The sequence below is a fragment of the Anguilla rostrata genome, chromosome 2 (assembly GCF_018555375.3).
Source record: "Anguilla rostrata isolate EN2019 chromosome 2, ASM1855537v3, whole genome shotgun sequence".
In the NCBI taxonomy this organism is placed as follows: domain Eukaryota; kingdom Metazoa; phylum Chordata; class Actinopteri; order Anguilliformes; family Anguillidae; genus Anguilla; species Anguilla rostrata.
The window spans coordinates 53,509,912-53,529,066 of NC_057934.1; the positions used below are offsets into that span (position 1 = coordinate 53,509,912).

Below are 19,155 nucleotides of genomic sequence, written 5' to 3' on the forward strand. Positions count from 1 at the left end.
GTCCATATGGCAACACTACTCCACAGGGCCCATTGAAAGACGAGAGATTTCAAGCCAAATGCCCCACTTAAAAATTCTCAGACTGGCTACCCAATCGTCTTCCATACAGTGACTCAACAGTATCTTTTATACCTGATTGATTCCCCATGTTACTGCTGTCAGTGAGAAAGGAGTGCTGAGTTACCCTTTATGGTTAAAAAGGGGCCATTTCAGAGATAGCAAGCATCTTTGAAATAGCCATTCATGTGTCCAACGCATTAGCATGGACCACTTTAAAGTCATGCACCACTGAAAAATTGATTTTTTTGGCAACCAAAGGATGGAGGGGAAAAAGTATCTAATGCCCTCCACTACTGACTATATATTTAAAGATCTATTTAAGAATGCTTTTTAACATTTTTAGCTGAGTACCATTTGAACTTATACTTAACGAAAAACAAATGTATGATGTTAACTACAATGAATAAATAACACGGTGTGAGTATTTTTTACGTTTTCATGTTTTTTTCTTGTTTGTTTGTTTTTACAAAATGCAATGCAGCCGGACTGCATGTAACCTGCCAGATTGCTGGGTCCCTCATTGTCCCTCGTCTCATCTGAGTGAATAGTTAGAAGGCAGGCTCTAATGGGGATCTGTTTACCAGCTCATTATGAGAGGGAAATGAAACAATTAGTCAGTGAGCTGAGAAGCTGACTGGGAGCGTGAGCCTCTCTAAAGTGCTGAAACGCTGCAGCCGCCTGTGAAATGGCATGCCTCGGGAGCCCAGAGGGAGGCAGACGGGCTGAAGAGCTCGGTCTAGCGTCTCTCCCGTTTCCCTTATGTTTAATGCCTCCCGTCTTTAAGCTGGCGTCGGCACATTAGCGCGGCGTATCTTCTCTTTTTCTCTTCCAGGTATAGGGACTCTGCAGTTTTGAAAGCTGTTCTCTCTTTCTCTCTCTCTCTCTCTTTTATTTTTATTTGCCTACCCTGCAGAATCTCCTGGGCACACACAACTTGGGCAGGGTCTATTACGAGCCCATTAAAGACAGGCACGGCAATGTTATCCTGGTTACCATCAGGGAGATGGAGAGCCTCTACTCCTTCTTCAATGGGAAGTGGATGCAGGTTTCCAAGCTGCAGAGTCAGAGGAAGTCCCTGTCCACACCCGAGGAGCCCACCGCACTGGACATCTTGCTCATCACCATACAGGTGCGTGCCCTGCACAGCGATTGGTTTGTGGTTGCTATGGATGTGTTCTCTCCTGGTTCTGTCCCGTGCTGAGGCTGTGGGTGTGGTCTCTGTGTGCTTCCTAGGACATCCTGGCCTTTCATAGACGCAGTCAGCATCGCCTGTCCCCCGGGCTGTACCTGGGCTACCTGAAGCTCAGCAGCTCTGTGGATCAGATCAAGGTGCTCGTCCCTCAGAGAGTCCCCAACATGCTGTGCCACTTCAAGATCCGGGACAACTGGAATGTCTCCAGGTAGTAGCCTCCCCAAAGGTCAGGAAAGACCTCTCTCTAAAGACACCTGATGATACAAGCTTAATAAGGCTTAATTAGATACACCATTGTAAATCCATATTAAAAGCAAAGCAGGACACTAGTTTATTTGGACCTGGAAAAGCCCTATATGCTGCATCATAAACACCAAGACAGCCTTGGTTGCAGTATATACAGTAGGCAGTTAAATAAGTGGGGATTAACGTTGCCCTTCTTTATTGTATTTAATTAACTTTTACATCATGGTATAAATTTCATGTTTTGAATGGCCATCTTTGGTAAAGACTTTGCCAAGATCTCGGAAACATATTAGATCGACACTGCAAAATTGTGAACCGAGATGGTATTTGGAGGCATTTTTGTTTAACATCTAAAGACACGTATTGTGTTTAGCCCCTCCAGAATGCCTCTACGCAGTTTTCTTCATAGGGCCGACGTTTAAAGCTTTGATTTCTGCAGTCTCATTGCCAGCTTCGCTTTTATTTTAGAGGGAGTCTCATTTCCTAGTGCCTGTCCCCTGCCGCAGTGTGTTTTATAGCTTGAGCCCTAGTCCGTCGTAGCTTAGTCCCCTGAGGAACTCAGCCTTATTTGATACTCCTTCTAAAAGGACCCCCTCGTGCCGAGCTGTGTATTTGGCCACTATCAGATATCATTCTTCTTAACTAGGGCTGAAGCAGCCTGGTAGAAGTATGTGCAGTGTTAGTCGGCTGTGGTTCGAGGAATTCCTGGAGGCCAGACAGCGCGGGTGTACAGTGGACGCAGAGGGAAAATCAGACCGCTTTTTAGCCTCGTCTGAGTCGCCCTGTTGAAACATCAGAAACGCACGGGCGCTCGGTATATAACAAATGGCACGCCTAATTGAACTGCGCTCTGATTTGAGAGGTTTATATATTTAGAAAATTGGTTGCTTCAATGGCCACGATGTTCCCAAGCAGATTTTGAATCAAGTCAGGAGATTCTCACGAGGCAGACGCCCATTGGACGTGCCGGTGTATTCTGCTGCCCTGTTGCCATAGCAACGGGAAGGCGAATACCCCAAGATGTGCTAGAGGATTCTTAATGGTCGACCAAAGAAAGGGAAAATAACTGAAGGAGGATTAAAAATGCTGTTCCTTTGCTGTTACTTCATGCAATGAATTCTTACTTTCTTTCCTTTTTTTCCCCTTTTTTTTTGTTGTTGTTTTTTTATGTCCAAGATAAAATGTTATTTGTTTTTGTTAAATATATGCGCTATTTATTTATTTTAATGTCAGGTCACGTATTTGACCCCGGTAGGTAGGTCTAGACAGGGCGCGCATTATCCAGCCGATCAGAGCGGCAGTAAAGAGCTGAATTTACTGCTGCTTTCCATGCGTGGGGCTGAGGCAGCCAGTGGGAGTCCAGCGCGTCTCAGACGCGAGTCTCGCGCGAGACGACGCTCGCCACGGACCCGAGGAAAAACCCGGGTGGGGAGCCTTTTCCAAAAACAAGCCCCTCACCTGCTGGGATGTCTCCGTACCCAGGAGCAAACGGGGCTCGGTCCGTATCTGTCACTCAGGTGATCGCTCTCACCAGGCTCTTAGGCGTCTGGGACCCAGAAGCACGTCCACGCAGAGATGCGGAAAACATCTGTAATGGTTCCTTTTACAGTCCCCTAAGTGCTAGGTATTTACGAGGTAAATGTGCGGCAAGAATTGCACATGATTGGATAATTATTGCTGGTAAAAAAAAATAGGTAAATACTAAGAAACTAAAACCAAAATATATAGAAAAACATCATCTTTTGCCTGTCAGTTCAAGTGGCTATCTTGTAGTTATCATAGCTTTAGCTTGTTTACAGCCTGAGTGCAATTGTTTGGTTCCTACACTCTCAAAACAGATGTGTTAAAAACCACACGGAATGTGTCATTTTTTAAACACATCTCTATGTGTAGTTAAGGGCAACGTATTTTGTGTTACTTTCAACACAGTTATAACATAAAAGTAGCAACTTTTGACACAGATTGTAGTGACAGTAACACAAAAATGGATGACCTGTCTAGGGAACAGCAAGTCTATCCCCGTGCACCATGATTTTAGTATCTACGTATTGAAAGTATAGGAAATATACATATAGAAGGGTATAGAAGAGGTGAAACCTGGTTTCCACCTCACCCATGATTAGTAACTGGCCAACAAATGATGTAAAGCCTATAGAAAATCAAGATTGGCTGAAAAAGGTTTCTTTATGCTTCCCTATTGTCATAACTACATCGACAAAACAAGTGTATTTAAAACATGACGAAACCACAACTCATCCAGTCCCGCATATGTACCGTTTTTGGCAGTGAACAAAAAAAAAAAAAAGCATGACCTTCCTAATTTGTCGCTGGTGTACACATACACATACACGTATAGTATGCTATTTTGAACCAACAGCCTTTTGTCCTGTAAATATTGAAGATATTAATGATCTTCTTATTGATACTTGTTACTAATGATACAGTTATTGTGCAGTTATTTCATTGTTACACCTGTCCCGCACATACTTTGCTCTTGTAACATCGGACGACGTTAATGTTTGTTTAAATCGTACACAACATTACTTCTAATTCAGTAAAAAGTGAAAATTGTTACAATTCTGCCTGGTCTCCCCTGTTACAAATAACATCTCGACCACAAATGGTAATGACATTCTTCTGGACCTCAGTAATGTGAAATAAAGTATACAACTCAAAAAAAGTTTATTTTTTTCCTTGCATGGATATTATAATTTTATGTAGAAAAATACTGGACAAAGCAGTCAAGCTAATTATAAAATTTCCCCCAGTAAAATACATTAGACTGCTCAATTACTGTATGTTGGTACATTTATTGCATATTACATTTATTATGCCAAAAAGACAGATTGTTTATCCATAATTCTTGCCAGTACTGTAGCTATCATTTTAACTACAGTCAATTAAAATGAAAATATTGTTCAAGTTGCGTTTATTGCCGTTCTTCTCATTACAGTTTGGTATAAGAAAACGAATGAACTACAGTAACCCCAGGACTACAATGCAGTATAAGAACAGCCATAAACAAATAGAAATAGAAATAGATGTGCAAATTAAAATGATTAAGAAAAGACAATGGACAATAAATACAAAGCATGCATTTTTCTTGCTTCTGGTATTTATATCAAAGTCAAATAGGACGGCATATGATCCACAAAAACCCTTGACTGGCTTTTGAATAGGCTATGGTCATGCGCGCGTTGCATGGGAAAGTCTCGAAATTAGCGATCCGCCCTACGCTGGGCTACAGTTTATGCAGTAGACTTGGGACAGAAATTTGCAATGGGCTTCACCAAAATTGCAGTCTGCTTCTTAATCCAGTTTGACACCCCCAGCAGTGACTCTCCTTCCACTTTGGTGCACGGTGAGTCTGGAAATGACCAAACGGCTCAGGCTTGTCAAAATCCATGGCGAAAATGCCATTTCGCCAGTGCGATGGCTTGCAAGCTGCCATTGGACCATCTGGAGGTATTTCCAAGAAGGTATTATCTGAATTTCTAGGAAGTACACAATTAAACTCAGACTATAGCCAACCTAAACCTTTTATGACTACAAGGTAGTCACTGGAATTGATAGGTAATAAAGGAATTGTTTCCAGGTATTGAAGTTGCAGTTTCTCAGTATGAACCTTTTTTTACCAGTGGTAATTGCCCAAGTATGTGCTATTTTTAAACACATATTTACAATACCAGGTAAATATTTAGTACTTAGGGAACTGTAAAAGGGTGCCTTACCAAATCATCTGCACTGTGGTGCAGTGTCCCAAAAATAATGCGCAAAATCAAGTCTTTAGGCTATTGTTCTCACCTGGAACTGTTGTCCCTTCTCAGAGCTGAAATATATCCTCTGTAATTGTGGTTGAGTTAAGAGTGGTGCTCTTGCTGTTCTAGCAACCTGTATTGCATTTATATTACATTTCCACTGATATGATCTATTAGCAGTTCAACGAGTGGACGAAAGAAATAACAGTGTCTGGCTTTGCCTCAGCAGTCACACAAAAATATAACAAAAGTTCATATATACTCTAAATAGAAATCCTTTATATTATACACATTTCTCAGACGTTTTAACAAAGTATAAATAAGTCAAGTAGTTATCCCTTTGTGACAAATTGCTTTCTGTCTCTGTTGCACTTTTGTCTATAACAGTAATTATATGCTGGTTAGCTTTTGGGGTCCTCTGTAAACTGTGCGATAATCCCTCACTGTCAGCCAAGATATTAATACGGATAAATGGGGAATGCTACTGGTACTTGATCCCGCACGCTCTGCTGATATAACAGAAGCCTGGGCTCTGGGGATATGTGAAAACACACAGTCGTGTCGGAGGGAAAGAAGTGCAGCCTGTTTACTTACTCCAAGTGTCTCCTTCTCTGCCTAGAGATGAGTGGGACTGGCTCCAGAGACTGTCTGGCCCGGTGTGTGTGGAAAGTGCGGATCAGACAGCCGACTGCCGCACTCCTCTCTTCTTCTATGAGCTCCAGATGGCTGTAAAAGGCTTTCTCAAACAGATCAATCTACCTCTTCACCAGGTACTGCCATAAGCGGAACATTTGCGTATCTGCGTGTTATGGCATTGTTTTTCCTCCTCTCTGTCTCTTTCGTGGGTAGCATGTAGTAGGAACGATAAGTGAAAACTTTATTTTGTCTGATGGAGCGCACCCAAGCTCCCCCCCACCCCACCCCACCCCACCCCCCTCCCGCCCCCGCAGCCCACAGGTGCTTCTAGAAAGCAGCAAACAAACCTCCTTTAACTAGAGGCCTGGGGCTTAAATCCTGTCTGGTAAACAAAACTTTAAAATCTCATCTGAAAAGATTGACAGCATTGATGCAGTTTTTAACACTCAATTATGGTGCATTTTATGCATTTGTTTCAACTGCTAAAAGTGTTCATTAATAATTGGTAGTGAAGGGTTATAAGATGAGCTGGGAGACTTGTTTTTATTCACTGTAATGTGCAGTCCTTTTGCTTTCTCTCTTCAGCTTCACTGGTTTTTATCTGCTCTGTATTGTGCTATCTGTGCTCCATTGAAATTTTTCTTGTCATAAATTCAATTTTCCACTATCTTGCCGTTTTTCCTCATGGCTGTATGTCTCCCAAAGAATCCCGATAATAGCACTTCTACTGTTTGTGCGCTTCAGCAGTCTTGCAAGGTACATTTCTCCACAGCGCTAAAGATTTATTATTTTTAGATAGAACAGTCCACCACTGAAAACATTTTAAGGTTTGTACTCTGTTGTACGTTCAAGATTAACAGGTTATTTAAGAACAGGCCATTACCCTGAAACAAAAAAGCTCAGCAACATTCATACCGAAGTGAACTCACATGGTGTCAGAGCTGCAACGTAAAGTATGAGTGGGTGTAGAATGGGGGCAGTGTGAATGGGTGTAGCGGGTGCAGGGAGTGTGAATGGGTGTAGCGGGTGCGGGTGTGTGAATGGTGTAGCAGTGCAGGCTGTGAATGGGTGTAGCGGGTGCAGGGAGTGTGAATGGGTGTAGCGGGTGCAGGGTGTGTGAATGGGTGTAGCGGGTGCAGGGAGTGTGAATGGGTGTAGCGGGTGCAGGCTGTGTGAATGGGTGTAGCGGGTGCAGGGAGTGTGAATGGGTGTAGCGGGTGCAGGGTGTGTGAATGGGTGTAGCGGGTGCAGGGAGTGTGAATGGGTGTAGCGGGTGCAGGGAGTGTGAATGGGTGTAGTGGGTGCAGGCTGTGTGAATGGGTGTAGTGGGTGCAGGGAGTGTGAATGGGTGTAGCGGGTGCAGGGAGTGTGAATGGGTGTAGTGGGTGCAGGGAGTGTGAATGGGTGTAGCGGGTGCAGGGAGTGTGAAGGTGTAGTGGTGCAGGAGTGTGAATGGGTGTAGCGGGTACAGGCTGTGTGAATGGGTGTACGGGTGCAGGGAGTGGAATGGGTGTAGCGGGTGCAGGGAGTGTGAATGGGTGTAGCGGGTGCAGGGAGTGTGAATGGGTGTAGCGGGTGCAGGGAGTGTGAATGGGTGTAGCGGGTGCAGGGAGTGTGAATGGGTGTAGCGGGTGCAGGGAGTGTGAATGGGTGTAGCGGGTGCAGGGAGTGTGAATGGGTGTAGCGGGTGCAGGGTGTGTGAATGGGTGTAGCGGGTGCAGGGAGTGTGAATGGGTGTAGCACGAGCAGGCTGTGTGAATAAGTGGAGCGTGAGCAGTGAATGGGTGTAGAGTGAGCAGGGAGTACGAACGTGTGTAGCATGGGCAGGTCACATGAGCAGGGTAGCGACGCCGTGCCCTAACCCCTCTCCTCCTGCGCTTGTGTGCGTGTGTCCCCGTCCAGGCCAAGCACTTCCGTCTCTACACACAGGAGGTGCTGGAGCTGGGGCACAATGTCTCCTTTCTTCTACTGCTGCCTGCCTCAGACGACGTCTGCACTGCCCCAGGACAGACTAATCCTTACACCCTGCATTCAGGGTTCCTCAACCTCCCTCTTCAAATGTTTGAGCTAGGTATACTGGCTTCTGTTTCACCTACAATATTAGCTCAGTGGCCTTATAAAAATCCACAGATTCCTATCTGTTCCCGCTGCTCCCACCGGACCAACAATAAATCACACTCATGGCAGACTGCAGCCTCCTCTGTAGCTCCTTTGAAGGCTCCAGCCCGGTGAGACCCAGAGAAAACAAAGCTATTTCGGCCTCAACAAATAATTGATGCCACAATTAAAATTTGAATGGTGCTTAAATTCTAATTCTGACTGACAGTGTGTTCTGTGAAAAGATTTTAAATGCCCCCATTATAATGCAACATGCATTTTTAACAATGGGCTTTTTGTAGCACCATTACGATGTATCACTTAATTTCATTTAAGGATAGAAAAATCAGCAAAATGAGGAGAAATGACAGCAATTACAAATGCAAATGTTGCAAACAGGGACCTCCATCTTTATTTGTGATTTTGAAATGGTATGAGTAACATTAGGCATTCTTGACATGGGTATTTAATCTCTTCTGTGTTTGCAGTTCACTTTTGCACTTACAAGGAAAAATTCATCAGCCTTTACTGCCGCCTGTCCTCGGTTTTGGAGCTTGATGCACTCATTACCCAGCTGGCCTTGCGGGAGGCCATCTTGGATGCTGAAATTGCGACTGCAAAACAGCGGCACCAGCACATTCTCGACTATATTCAGGTATGTCATGCACCGAGCAGACCTCTTACGAACTATAACATGTGGTTTTATTTCAGCACCACAAATACCACAGTCATTTCGGTTTGTTTACTTTCCCCTAATGCAAAACATTCACATGATATTTATTAAAAATCTATCCTCTTTCATCTCAAGCCCAGAATATCATATATCTCGGTATTGACAGATATTTTTATAACGCAAAATGTTATGCATGTTCTCAGGTACATACATTGGGAATATTATTAAATTAAAAGGAAAATAAAAAATGCTGCAAAAATAACTGAAGCAGTAATCCAATTGCAACAGTTTACTGATGTTGTAAAATGTAACTGCTGCGCTTATAAATTCTGAAGTAGCTTGTTTTTTTTTGAGAAATGAAATTGTATCGTAGCTCAATCTCTAGCCTTTTTTTAAAATGAAAAGCATCTGTAATTTCACTTTGAAATAATCCAGATTTAGGACTGTGGTCTTGGCAATTAATTGTGATCACCCATGTAAGTACATGCGTGTTTGTGTGATTCTTGTGTGTGTGTGTGTGTGTGTGTGCACTTCTGCACATGTGTGTGTGTGTGTGTGTGTACGTGGGTGTCCGCACACGTGTGTGTGTGTGTGTGTGTGTGGATGAATGTGTGCGCGCGCTTGGGTGTGGATGAATTTGTGTGTGTGTGTGTGTGTGGTGTCTCGGTTCTGCAATGTGGAATCAATTATAAGAGAGTGTGAAAATGTTAATGTGTTAGGTAAACCATTCTAAAAGGGCAGCGTCTGTCAGAAAACATGACGTGAAAAGGATTTAAGGTCAGGCTTATTTTCTTTTATTTTGACCTCAGACTGATTCCATCACTCATGATCGCTATCTGAAGGAGACCCTTAGTTGCCAGGTCCAACTTTCCGTATGAGCTTTTTTAAGGTTACGGGGGCAGCGGGTGAGAGGACAGTTTCTCTGCAGTGCGGGGCAGGGTGATGAAGGAAGGGGAATGTACTCTGGGGCAAAGAGCATTTTGTTCTGATGAGATGATATTGATCACATGGTTTCTGCTTTGGAAAAATGTAATAACATCCAGAGCTCAGGCTCAAGTTTCGATGTAGTTAAAAGTTTTCCATGCTCTAGTATACTTCAAAGAGATGCACACACTACACCCATAGGCTATAATATGCTATTGTGATAAAAATTAATTGCTGTTAACAAATAGAAATGGTGCTGTTCGCAGGTCACCTCTAATACATTGCGTTGCAGTCTGTGTGTCGAGAAATAAATTTGAGTGCGAACTCTAAAACTGCGAACGTCCTCTCTCTTTGCTCATTTACTATTCCGCAGTGCATTTAAACATTATCTCTAAATGGCCTGTGGCCCTGCTTATTATTTTAACTGAATCCTCTCAGATTTATTCAAGAGGAAATGTCAGTCGATGGGCTTCGCAGATTACTTCTCCCCTGCTCTTTGAGCTGTCTCTGTGCCAGACAAACACCAGCGCAAAGAATTTGTCCCAGAATTCCCCTACTAGCTATTCTTTGTGCACAGTGATCCCATATCAACTTAGCAGCCAACCTTGCTGTAGTTCAGTGGGTGTATGATGACTGAATTAAATGTGCAATTTAACAATGCTGAGGATGTCACTGTATCATAAATATGGGCTTGCTTCGGGCCAACATTGTAAACTTGACTAAATGCATTTACCTCTTGAGTACGCCTATAAAGTACAACTTTGCACATATCTTTAATGTTGCCTATATCTCTTGACGAAATGCGTAGAGGGTGAATAACCTGAGATCTGAAATGGAGAAATTACAGTGCAGAAAAATCCAGTTGCCTCTGGCAGAAGGCAACCGATACAGTCAATTTTCGGTTGAAAATAATAGAAACACAACCCATACTGCCCTCAATGCTCTTTTCTTCTTCTCATCAGAGCTTTAGCATACTTTCCATTGGAGTCATCCCCTGGTGTCAAGTCTCATTCCTCCAGCATGTTGCTCCTTGCGTAGGTGCCAGAAAGGGCTCTAATTGCTCCGCGAAGAGTGTTTCTGCATAGGTTTTTCACTCTCCCGTTTTCACATAAGCCACGCATTCTAAACATGATTGCAAAAGGCAAGGCCCCCATGGGTGACTTGGTTTGATAGGGAATGTGAACGGGCCAACAGAGGAGGCAGACTGCGTGGAGCCGAGCTTCGAGATTATTGGGGGCATGGTCTGAGGCCTTCGGTCAGCTCTTCTGTGATTGTGCACTGAGCACTTGTTTACAGTTCAGAGGCAGTTATAAGTTTGATTGACAAGCTATCACCATTGGCTTTCCTGTCACGTCTGGCTGTGGCATTATGGTAAAGGTATGAAGAGCAGTCTACAATTTATTGTTGAAGAAAACAATTGTGTTCTAATTAAATCAGACCTTGACGATGACAGAATTCTCTGAAATGGAAAAAATGCATTTCTGATCAGATACAGTATTCAGTTGCAAGAGTCTGCAGTTTGACTTTCCTTCATAATATTCCTGCTTAAAACAGAATCAGATATCCGACTTTAAAAGTAGCGAAACCACATCAGTGTTCTCATCATTTCTGCCTGTTTTCATCATTCATCATATGTGCTCCTGTCTCCTCTTTCTCCTCTGCTGGAATGCATGACTGACTGCCACTCATGCTTGGCTGTTGAGTCAGGACTAGTCAGTATTCATCATCAATTACAGTAACCAGCAGATTCTCTGCTTTGGTGTGTTACTCACAGCAACATTTCTGTGTGATGTTTCATCCATAAAGTCATAAGGTTATGACTGCAGAAAATATAGAAGCATAACAAGCTTTAGTATTTTCAAGTCCCACATCACAGAATGTTTTAGATTGAATTTACAGGCAAAAATCGATACACCACGATAAATAAGGGATAACACGTATAAGCAAAGCAGAGGCTCTCACAAAGTAGTAAGTAGTGTAGTTATTCTATTAAATAAGTAAATAACATCTTGGGTGCTCAGGGTATCCTGGGATGTTATACATATATGAATATGTTGGCTTGGCTGCCTGTAATTATGACTAGAATGGCTAAAGAAGAGACCTCAGTGACTTTTAAAGTGGAGTACTTGTTAGGGTGCATTTGGCAGGAGTTTCATGAACAAAGCAACTTGCTGTTTCACATGCCTAAGACTATGATAGCAAATCAACAGGACAAACATCATCAGCATTTCCAGGTTTGCTATTTGACACGATGAGACAGATGAACCGAACCTCCGGAGGTTTGGCTGCTCTTTCACCGGGGTGAGTGAGGGCGTGTTGCGTCCGCACTAATGCCGTTGCCCGCGTGGCGTCCCCCGCTGTGCAGCAGATGGACGAGATGAGGAGGGAGATGCGCTGGATCACGGACGCCCTCCAGTACGCCCGCTACAAGCAGCCCCTGGGGGGCGTTCCCATAACGTGGCTGGTGGACTCCAAAACGGAGAGCACGGTTCAGAAGAACGACTCCACCTCCTCCAACATGGACTACCTGCCCACCCCCTCGCCGTCGCCGGAGATGCGCAGGAGGAAGGCCATGAGCGGTACGACCCGCCCCGCTGCCTCCCTTTCTGTGCCCTTCACCCCTTTTAAACCCTGTGTGCTCCAGTAATGCACGCCCTGCATTCTGAACCTGCTGGTCACTTCCATGTTTTATCATCATTTCATTTATCCAAGAAAAAAAACATTGATATTTCTTCAAGGGGTATCTGGCTAATATATTCATATCATGTATTGATACTGTAATAATTGTAATACTGGGTTGTAAATTGTAAATAAATAGGTGAGTAATGAGAATCGTATTTGCGTTTCCAGATTCGCAGCCCGGCTCGGATGAAGAGGGGTGCTCCGAAGTGTTCCTCCCCACAGACAGCGACTACGACTCGAGCGACGCACTGAGCCCGCGCGACCTCGACCTGGTCTACTCCTCATCGCAGGACATATCCCAGCAGGCCGCGTGCGCGCTGAGCGGGAGCGCCCCCGACGTGCTGCACATGCACGACGTCAAGTACAGCGTGTGCCCCAAGGACGGCCCGGAGGCCGAGTCCTGCGCCAGGAACATGGAGAGCCTGTCGCTGGCGCCCGGCTTCGCGGGCAAGGCCCCGGAGAAGGCGCCCAGCGGCAAGCTGCTGGCCAACCCGCCCACCAAGCGCAAGCTGCTGTCCAGGAGCCAGCCCCAGCACGGCTGCTTCAGCGGGCCGCACCGCTGGCTGCGTGTGCAGAGCGAGAGCCAGGCCTCGTCCCTGTCCGAGGGCGTCTACACGCCGCAGCGCGACTCCGACCTGCCGCTGGAGGCCGTCACCCGCGCCACCATCGGCCTTTTGGCCGAGCTCCCCAAGAGCACCTTCGTCACCCACGCCACCTGCAGCCTGGACGACGGGCGGGGGGCTCACAGGGAGGCCCGGCCCAACGTGCGCAGGATCTTTGTGGAGCCCTGCAAGAAGACGTCCCCCACCAAGGACGCGAGCGGCTGGGGCCCAGGCCCGGGCGCGGGGAAGGGCGGGGTCGGGGCCGAGTCGGCCGCCCAGTACGACGGGTCCTTGGCTCAAGACGTAGACTCCGATGACCAGACTAACGCTCAAGTGTCTGAGATTCTCAGCAGCACGCTCTAGGAGTCGGTGATTTGACTGTAGTGGTGATGCTGTGTCGTCCCTATACCCGTACCCACTTCCCCTTTGTCTCATTAGTCCTGATTCCAACACACAGGCATGCAAATTTGAAATCTGAGTATGTGTTCATAAGGATCACAGCACATGGATACTGCATCCTTTCCATAGAATGTACAAACTAAAGTTGCTGGTCAACTATTTTATGAACATAAATTTCATGGCTTTGACTGTTAAAATGATGATAACCAATGCAACATGAACTGAAGCACTGCTTTAACTATTGAACTTGAAACTCTGCTACCACTTTAGGGTGTACAATAAATGGCAAGTAATTTAACAATAGCTCAAATGTAAAAGTTTAATGAATCAGCATGAATATCCAGTCCATAACATGTGGGGGGATGTTGGATTGCAGAGACATTTGAAATTTCAGAATTGGAGTTGAATAGTTTCTCTTGGTGTTATATGCCAAATCAGCTCTCACACAGAACCCATGATATGGTGCGGAAATATATTTGACTGACAGAAAACCATTGAAACATTTGATTTATTTCTTTTAATAACGATCTTGGTTTCCTACTCTGAATCAATGCGATGCTGCTACACAGCCCTGCGTGTGTGTGTTGTGCTAACGCAGACAGCAGTGGCCTCCCCTATGAGGTATCTTACTATCATCACTGTAAACATTTTGCATAGTATTTATTCTGTCTCATGTATTAAAATGGCAGTATTTCTAGCATGGAGAATGCTGAGGTTTACTTGACTAGGACTGCATCAGTCTTAACCTGGCTATTTTTCCAAATTAAACCAAAAAGAATGGCGGACAGATTCATGGGATCAGATATGCCATCTGCAGGAAGGTTGATATTTGTACCCTGGGCTGACTCTGATCCTTCCCAGCCAGGACTTTCATGTATAATATAAATTCCACTGGGTCTGCACTGAGCTCCAATATATGACTGGTCTCTGTTTTACTCGTTTATATTAACATGTAATATGTTAAATTATTTGCCATTTTACATTAAAACCATTTATTATTTCATGTGTTAATGTATTGCATCAAAAAAAAAAGTGTTTTGTAGGCATGGGATTGTCTGATTATGGTCTGTAAACCTTTGTAGTGTGTTGTACCCCATGTTGCTTTGGAGGGATGTGCACTTGGGTAGGGCTAGTTTGAAGATAAACATTTATGTCAACAGAGATGATTTATAGAAGCAAGACAGAAGGAAATTCTACAAATTCAAAATGTTCAAGAAGTATGGAGATTTTGAATTTGTAAATGACCTGCATTCTCCCTATTCAGTGATCATTGTCAGTAATTTACATGGCTTCTTTACATAATTACAGTGGTAGTGAGCTATAGGGCAACAATGTGTTCTGTCGTTAAGCACATTAATTAGACACTGTGCATCAGGAAAGGAGTTCCTCGTGGCAATTATTCCTATAAGTGAAGCGGGAACTAACCACTTAAATGGTTCTGTGAACACTAGAAGGCAGAGCTGCTCCCGTCGTTCGGATAATGATTAGCATTAGGCAGATCTGTCTCCCACTGCTGAGCACAGGGGCTCAGTGGGACTCCCAGTGCAACTTCACTGTAAATCAGCGAGGCCATTACACTGATGTAATGGCCCAAATGATTTACACAGATCTCTGTATATTTTTAATGCTTTTACCACTAAAGTAACGGCGTGTTGATGTTTGCAGACACATATTTTCTGAAGAGAAGTCTATTTAAAATTTAAAACAAGCTCCAAGGGCAGCTTTGATATGATACCAGTAACAGTTGTTGCTCCATTGCAATGTTATGACTTGTTGATGTTGCAGTGCATTTAAAATAAGAAGTCTTTGCACAATTTTCTGTGTATTTCAGAAAAAAAGAAAACATTTGGTTTATCCTTTTACTGAACTTAAATCACATGATATAACTGCTGTTCACACTTTTATACACTATCAGCTTTGTTCCAACATGTATGTACAAAATAAGTATTCCATTTGCACTTTTGTATCTTTTTTCAGTTTTATTTTATAATATTTAATTTGAATTAGATTTTTCAAGGGTACATTTGTGTACAAACTTATTGGCAGATTCTGAAGCCCTTACGTGTTTCCAGTGCTGGGTTTCCTCAGGCTGTTTGTGTAATTCCTTCAGATGAAATGTAACATAGTCAGAGCCTATTTTATTTTTGGACCATATATTTTTAATCGGTATCAAATTTTAAAGTAGAAATACGGTGGAGTCTCAAAATTAATGCAGATAGGAGTCAAACCGAGCCTAAATAAGTTATCTTATTTATTTTAGTATTTCACATAATTCTGTGGTAAATGTTTATACTACAAATACTGTCTGTAATATGGTTTTTATTCATTTTAATGGGTCCCTCCATCACAAAATTAGTATTACTGTTGGCTGGCTTTTTAAATCTAAGAAAAATTAGATTAGACTTTTTTTTCTATGATTCAAAACGTGAATTTCCCCTACATGTATTGAACAGAAATAGAAACCATGGGTAAATGAGAGGAAACGTGTATATGCAAAGACCACTATACCACTATACTGAGACTACCACACAGGTGTGCTTATCCATTCATTAAACAAAGAACATCCCAGCATGCATAGGGTCATCTGTAAAAATGCTGGATGGGCCTGGTTGTCTATAATAATGGCTAGCATGTCTACAGGAACAGACCTCAGTGTCTTTGAAAGAGGGATGACAGTTGGTGCAAGTTTTTTGGGAGCAAAGTTGTCAAAAGTCGTGTCAGCATGGAACACCTGGAGCCAGAGGCCTCAGCAATGGACAACAGCGGCTATAGTAAATGGAAAAACACATTTCAGATTTCGACCTGAGGTGAGACCAACCAGTTTCATCAAAAATGGTGGTGCCCCATCACTCTAGTAAATCACTTTTGTGACCTGTTATATGCTTGTTTTTGTTCACTGCCTGCACATTCTATTTGATTCTCTTACCTATCGTTATAAATGCTGCATAGCAATGTAAAGATTATGTGACTCTCTATGCAGTGACAGTGCCAATGAGTCAACAAAAAAAGCCCAAAAGACTCCTTTCAGCAGGTAACAGGTGACTGCTGCTGTACTATTGCAAAACCTCCTTATAATAAAGTCCTTATAATGGGGCTCTACTGTATTATCTTTTTGGGCCTGGTCTTTCTGCTTGGCATTATGCCTGATAGTGTCTGCGATAGGCATGAAATAAAAAATGAGAGGAGCAGAGGCAAAACTGAATGGTGGGTTTTGCATTATACAACTAATGTCACCATCTGCAAACTGTGTACTCTTTCCCTTCTGTTTATCAGTTCTGTTATAAATTGACATAAAGGGTACTTTGGTTCTGAAGACAGTTCAGAAAATGTCATCATCAAAGGTGCTTTCACTTTAAAGTGTGATGTGTTTTTTTTTTTTTTTTTGCTGCAAAACATGGTTATGTTTATTTGCTCTTGGAGTTTGCTTTTTGCTTTGGTCTGACAATGTGACACATTCGTGCAAACATTAGCAATTAAATCTGATCCCGATTACAGAATCCCAATTTCACATTTTGCAGTTGCCATTTCTCCATTGAGAATGTTAACGTCAGTAAGTATTCTAAACAAAATATAAATGGCTGTAATGTTCTTTTTATGTGTTTGAAAACACTGATTAAAATATTGTTGAGAAACTTTTTCATTCTCATCAACCCCTTTCCTTCTTTTTATCAGAATGTTAGAGATGTAATTGTTGTTAACGTTTGTGGCATTCGGCAACAACTGGGTCATGCATTGTGCAATGTTGAACTTTAAATTCCAAATAAAAGAGTTGTCTTTAAAACGTGCTCAGTGGAGATATCTGCATTTTTATATGGAGTCTGATAGTTAATCTTTCAGTTGATGTAATGTGTGTTTTCAAGCAAGCACTTTAGAATGTGGGCTTCCAAGTTTAATTATTTTAAGTTAACTTGCTAGCAGTAAGTTCTAAAATATATTTTATCTTCCTGATGCTGCCCATGTAGTACTACCATGCTCTACAGGTATAATGAGGACGGAGTGTAGCACAGTGGGTAAGGAACTGCGCTTGTAACCGAAAGGTCGCAGGTTCGATTCCCGGGTAAGGACACTGCCGTTGTACCCTTGAGCAAGGTACTTAACCGGAATTGCTTCAGTATATATCCAGCTGTATAAATGGATACAATGTAAAATGCTATGTAAAAGTTGTGTAAGTCGCTCTGGATAAGAGCATCTGCTAAATTCCTGTAATGTAATATAATATTAATTCTGTCAAATTGTAGTAGGCAAATAGCAATGTATTGTACAGGTACTGTTATACTTAACCTTCTACAAAATATTTAAATGTTTTTATTTTCTGTTTTCCATTGGTTAATACTACTAGTGTGACTACCATTGGTGAGCAAGCAGACTGTCTTCTGGAGTCCAGCTGGAAATTCCAAGGTAAGGTATGAGTATCGAAATTAGAAGAATACTTTTCTCTTCTCCCAGAGAGCTCTCGTTCCTTCCTTTAAAATCCCCATTACCAATGAGGTGTTTAAATGTCTAAAGTATTGGTCTAATGGACAGAAAGTGTTAGACATCTTCACTGTGTTAGAGCAAGCATTGCCCATAGCTTCTGTTTTCAGTTACATGGATATCATTTTTTATTTTCTCATTTATTGCTTCAAACTTTTTGTAATGAGGGAGATAGCATCTACTCATGCTTTATAGTTCATATTCTGGGCTCCACATGTCACCTTCAGGCCAGGAGCATAGCAACAGGTCACCATGGCAACAGTCAAAAGGGATTTAACATTGAGTAAATTGCACTTTTACTAAAGGCAATCGAATAGCTGTTTCAAAATCTGATGTTATGTACAGAGTACATTTACGTGACACTAAATGGTTGTCAAATCCAAATTCATGTTGAGTTGTCAGATTGTCATTTCTTTAGCATTGTCTCTCCGTAATTACTTTGTCCCATAATTAATACAGCTAAAAGAAATAATGGCATAACAATGAAGAAGTAAATAAAAAGCACAAAAAATGCAAAAAAAAGATGACTTAAAAATTATATACCAAGAACATTATGGATGTTAGCTGTATAAATTATAATTTGCATTATATTCTACCCATGAAAATATGCAAAATAAATAAGGGATATGAAACTTCCTTTGACTCATGGTAAATGGGTTGTCATAAACTAAATGACCTATTTTGCACAGTGCCTCAAAATCAAGCTCTTCAAGCAGAAATTCATGAAGAAAATTCTGCAAGTAATTAAAGATACTGCGTGCCAGCAAAATACACATTGATACATCTTCTCTTTATACTTTTGAGAATACTCAGGAAAAGTTTGTTCACTTTAATGGAACAAAATTCCATCATTTGTGGAAAGGAAAAGGCAAATCCTTGATAGATTATGTAAGTATATAAGCTTAATGGGGCGAAATTTTGTCAAGTCAATTTGGAAAATGAGAGAGAAGAGAATAGCTTATATATGATATACTACCCTCTCTTTCCACAAATTTACTTTCCATACTCTAGCACATTGGATTAAAAAATTAAAAAATGAGTAAGAGGTTAAAGTACAGACTGTCAGCTTTAATTTGTGGGTATTACATTCATATTTGGTGAACTGTTTAGGAATGACAGCCCTTTTTATACATAGTTCTCCATTGTAAGGAGACCAAAAGTAATTGGACAAATAAATAAAAGCTTAAAGTGCTTATATTTAGTACTTGGTTGGAAATTATATGCATTCGATGACTACTTGCTGTCTGTGACCCATAGACATTACCAGACGCTTGGTATATTCCCTGGTAATGTTTGTCGGGCCTGTACTACAGCCATTCTCAGCTACTGTTTGTTTTTAGAACTTTTAGCCTTCAGTCTTGTCTTCAGCAAGTGAAACACAAGTTCAATGGGATTTATATGAGAGGCCAGTGT

General features: G+C 42.3%; 1 protein-coding gene across 2 annotated transcripts in view; it reads left to right on the plus strand.

Annotated features, from left to right (window-relative positions):
* The window catches only part of ankfn1a (ankyrin repeat and fibronectin type III domain containing 1a), a 128,531-nt gene extending 111,477 nt beyond the window's left edge, over nt 1-17,054 (plus strand). For both annotated transcript variants that reach the window (XM_064323083.1, XM_064323084.1), the window contains exons 18-24: nt 974-1,189; nt 1,294-1,460; nt 5,876-6,026; nt 7,795-7,963; nt 8,478-8,644; nt 11,952-12,165; nt 12,437-17,054. In XM_064323083.1, the coding sequence (XP_064179153.1) occupies nt 974-1,189; nt 1,294-1,460; nt 5,876-6,026; nt 7,795-7,963; nt 8,478-8,644; nt 11,952-12,165; nt 12,437-13,233 (1,881 nt within the window). In that variant the 3' untranslated portion in view covers nt 13,234-17,054. The remainder of the gene's footprint in view (nt 1-973; nt 1,190-1,293; nt 1,461-5,875; nt 6,027-7,794; nt 7,964-8,477; nt 8,645-11,951; nt 12,166-12,436) is intronic.
* The last annotated feature ends 2,101 nt before the right edge of the window (nt 17,055-19,155 follow it).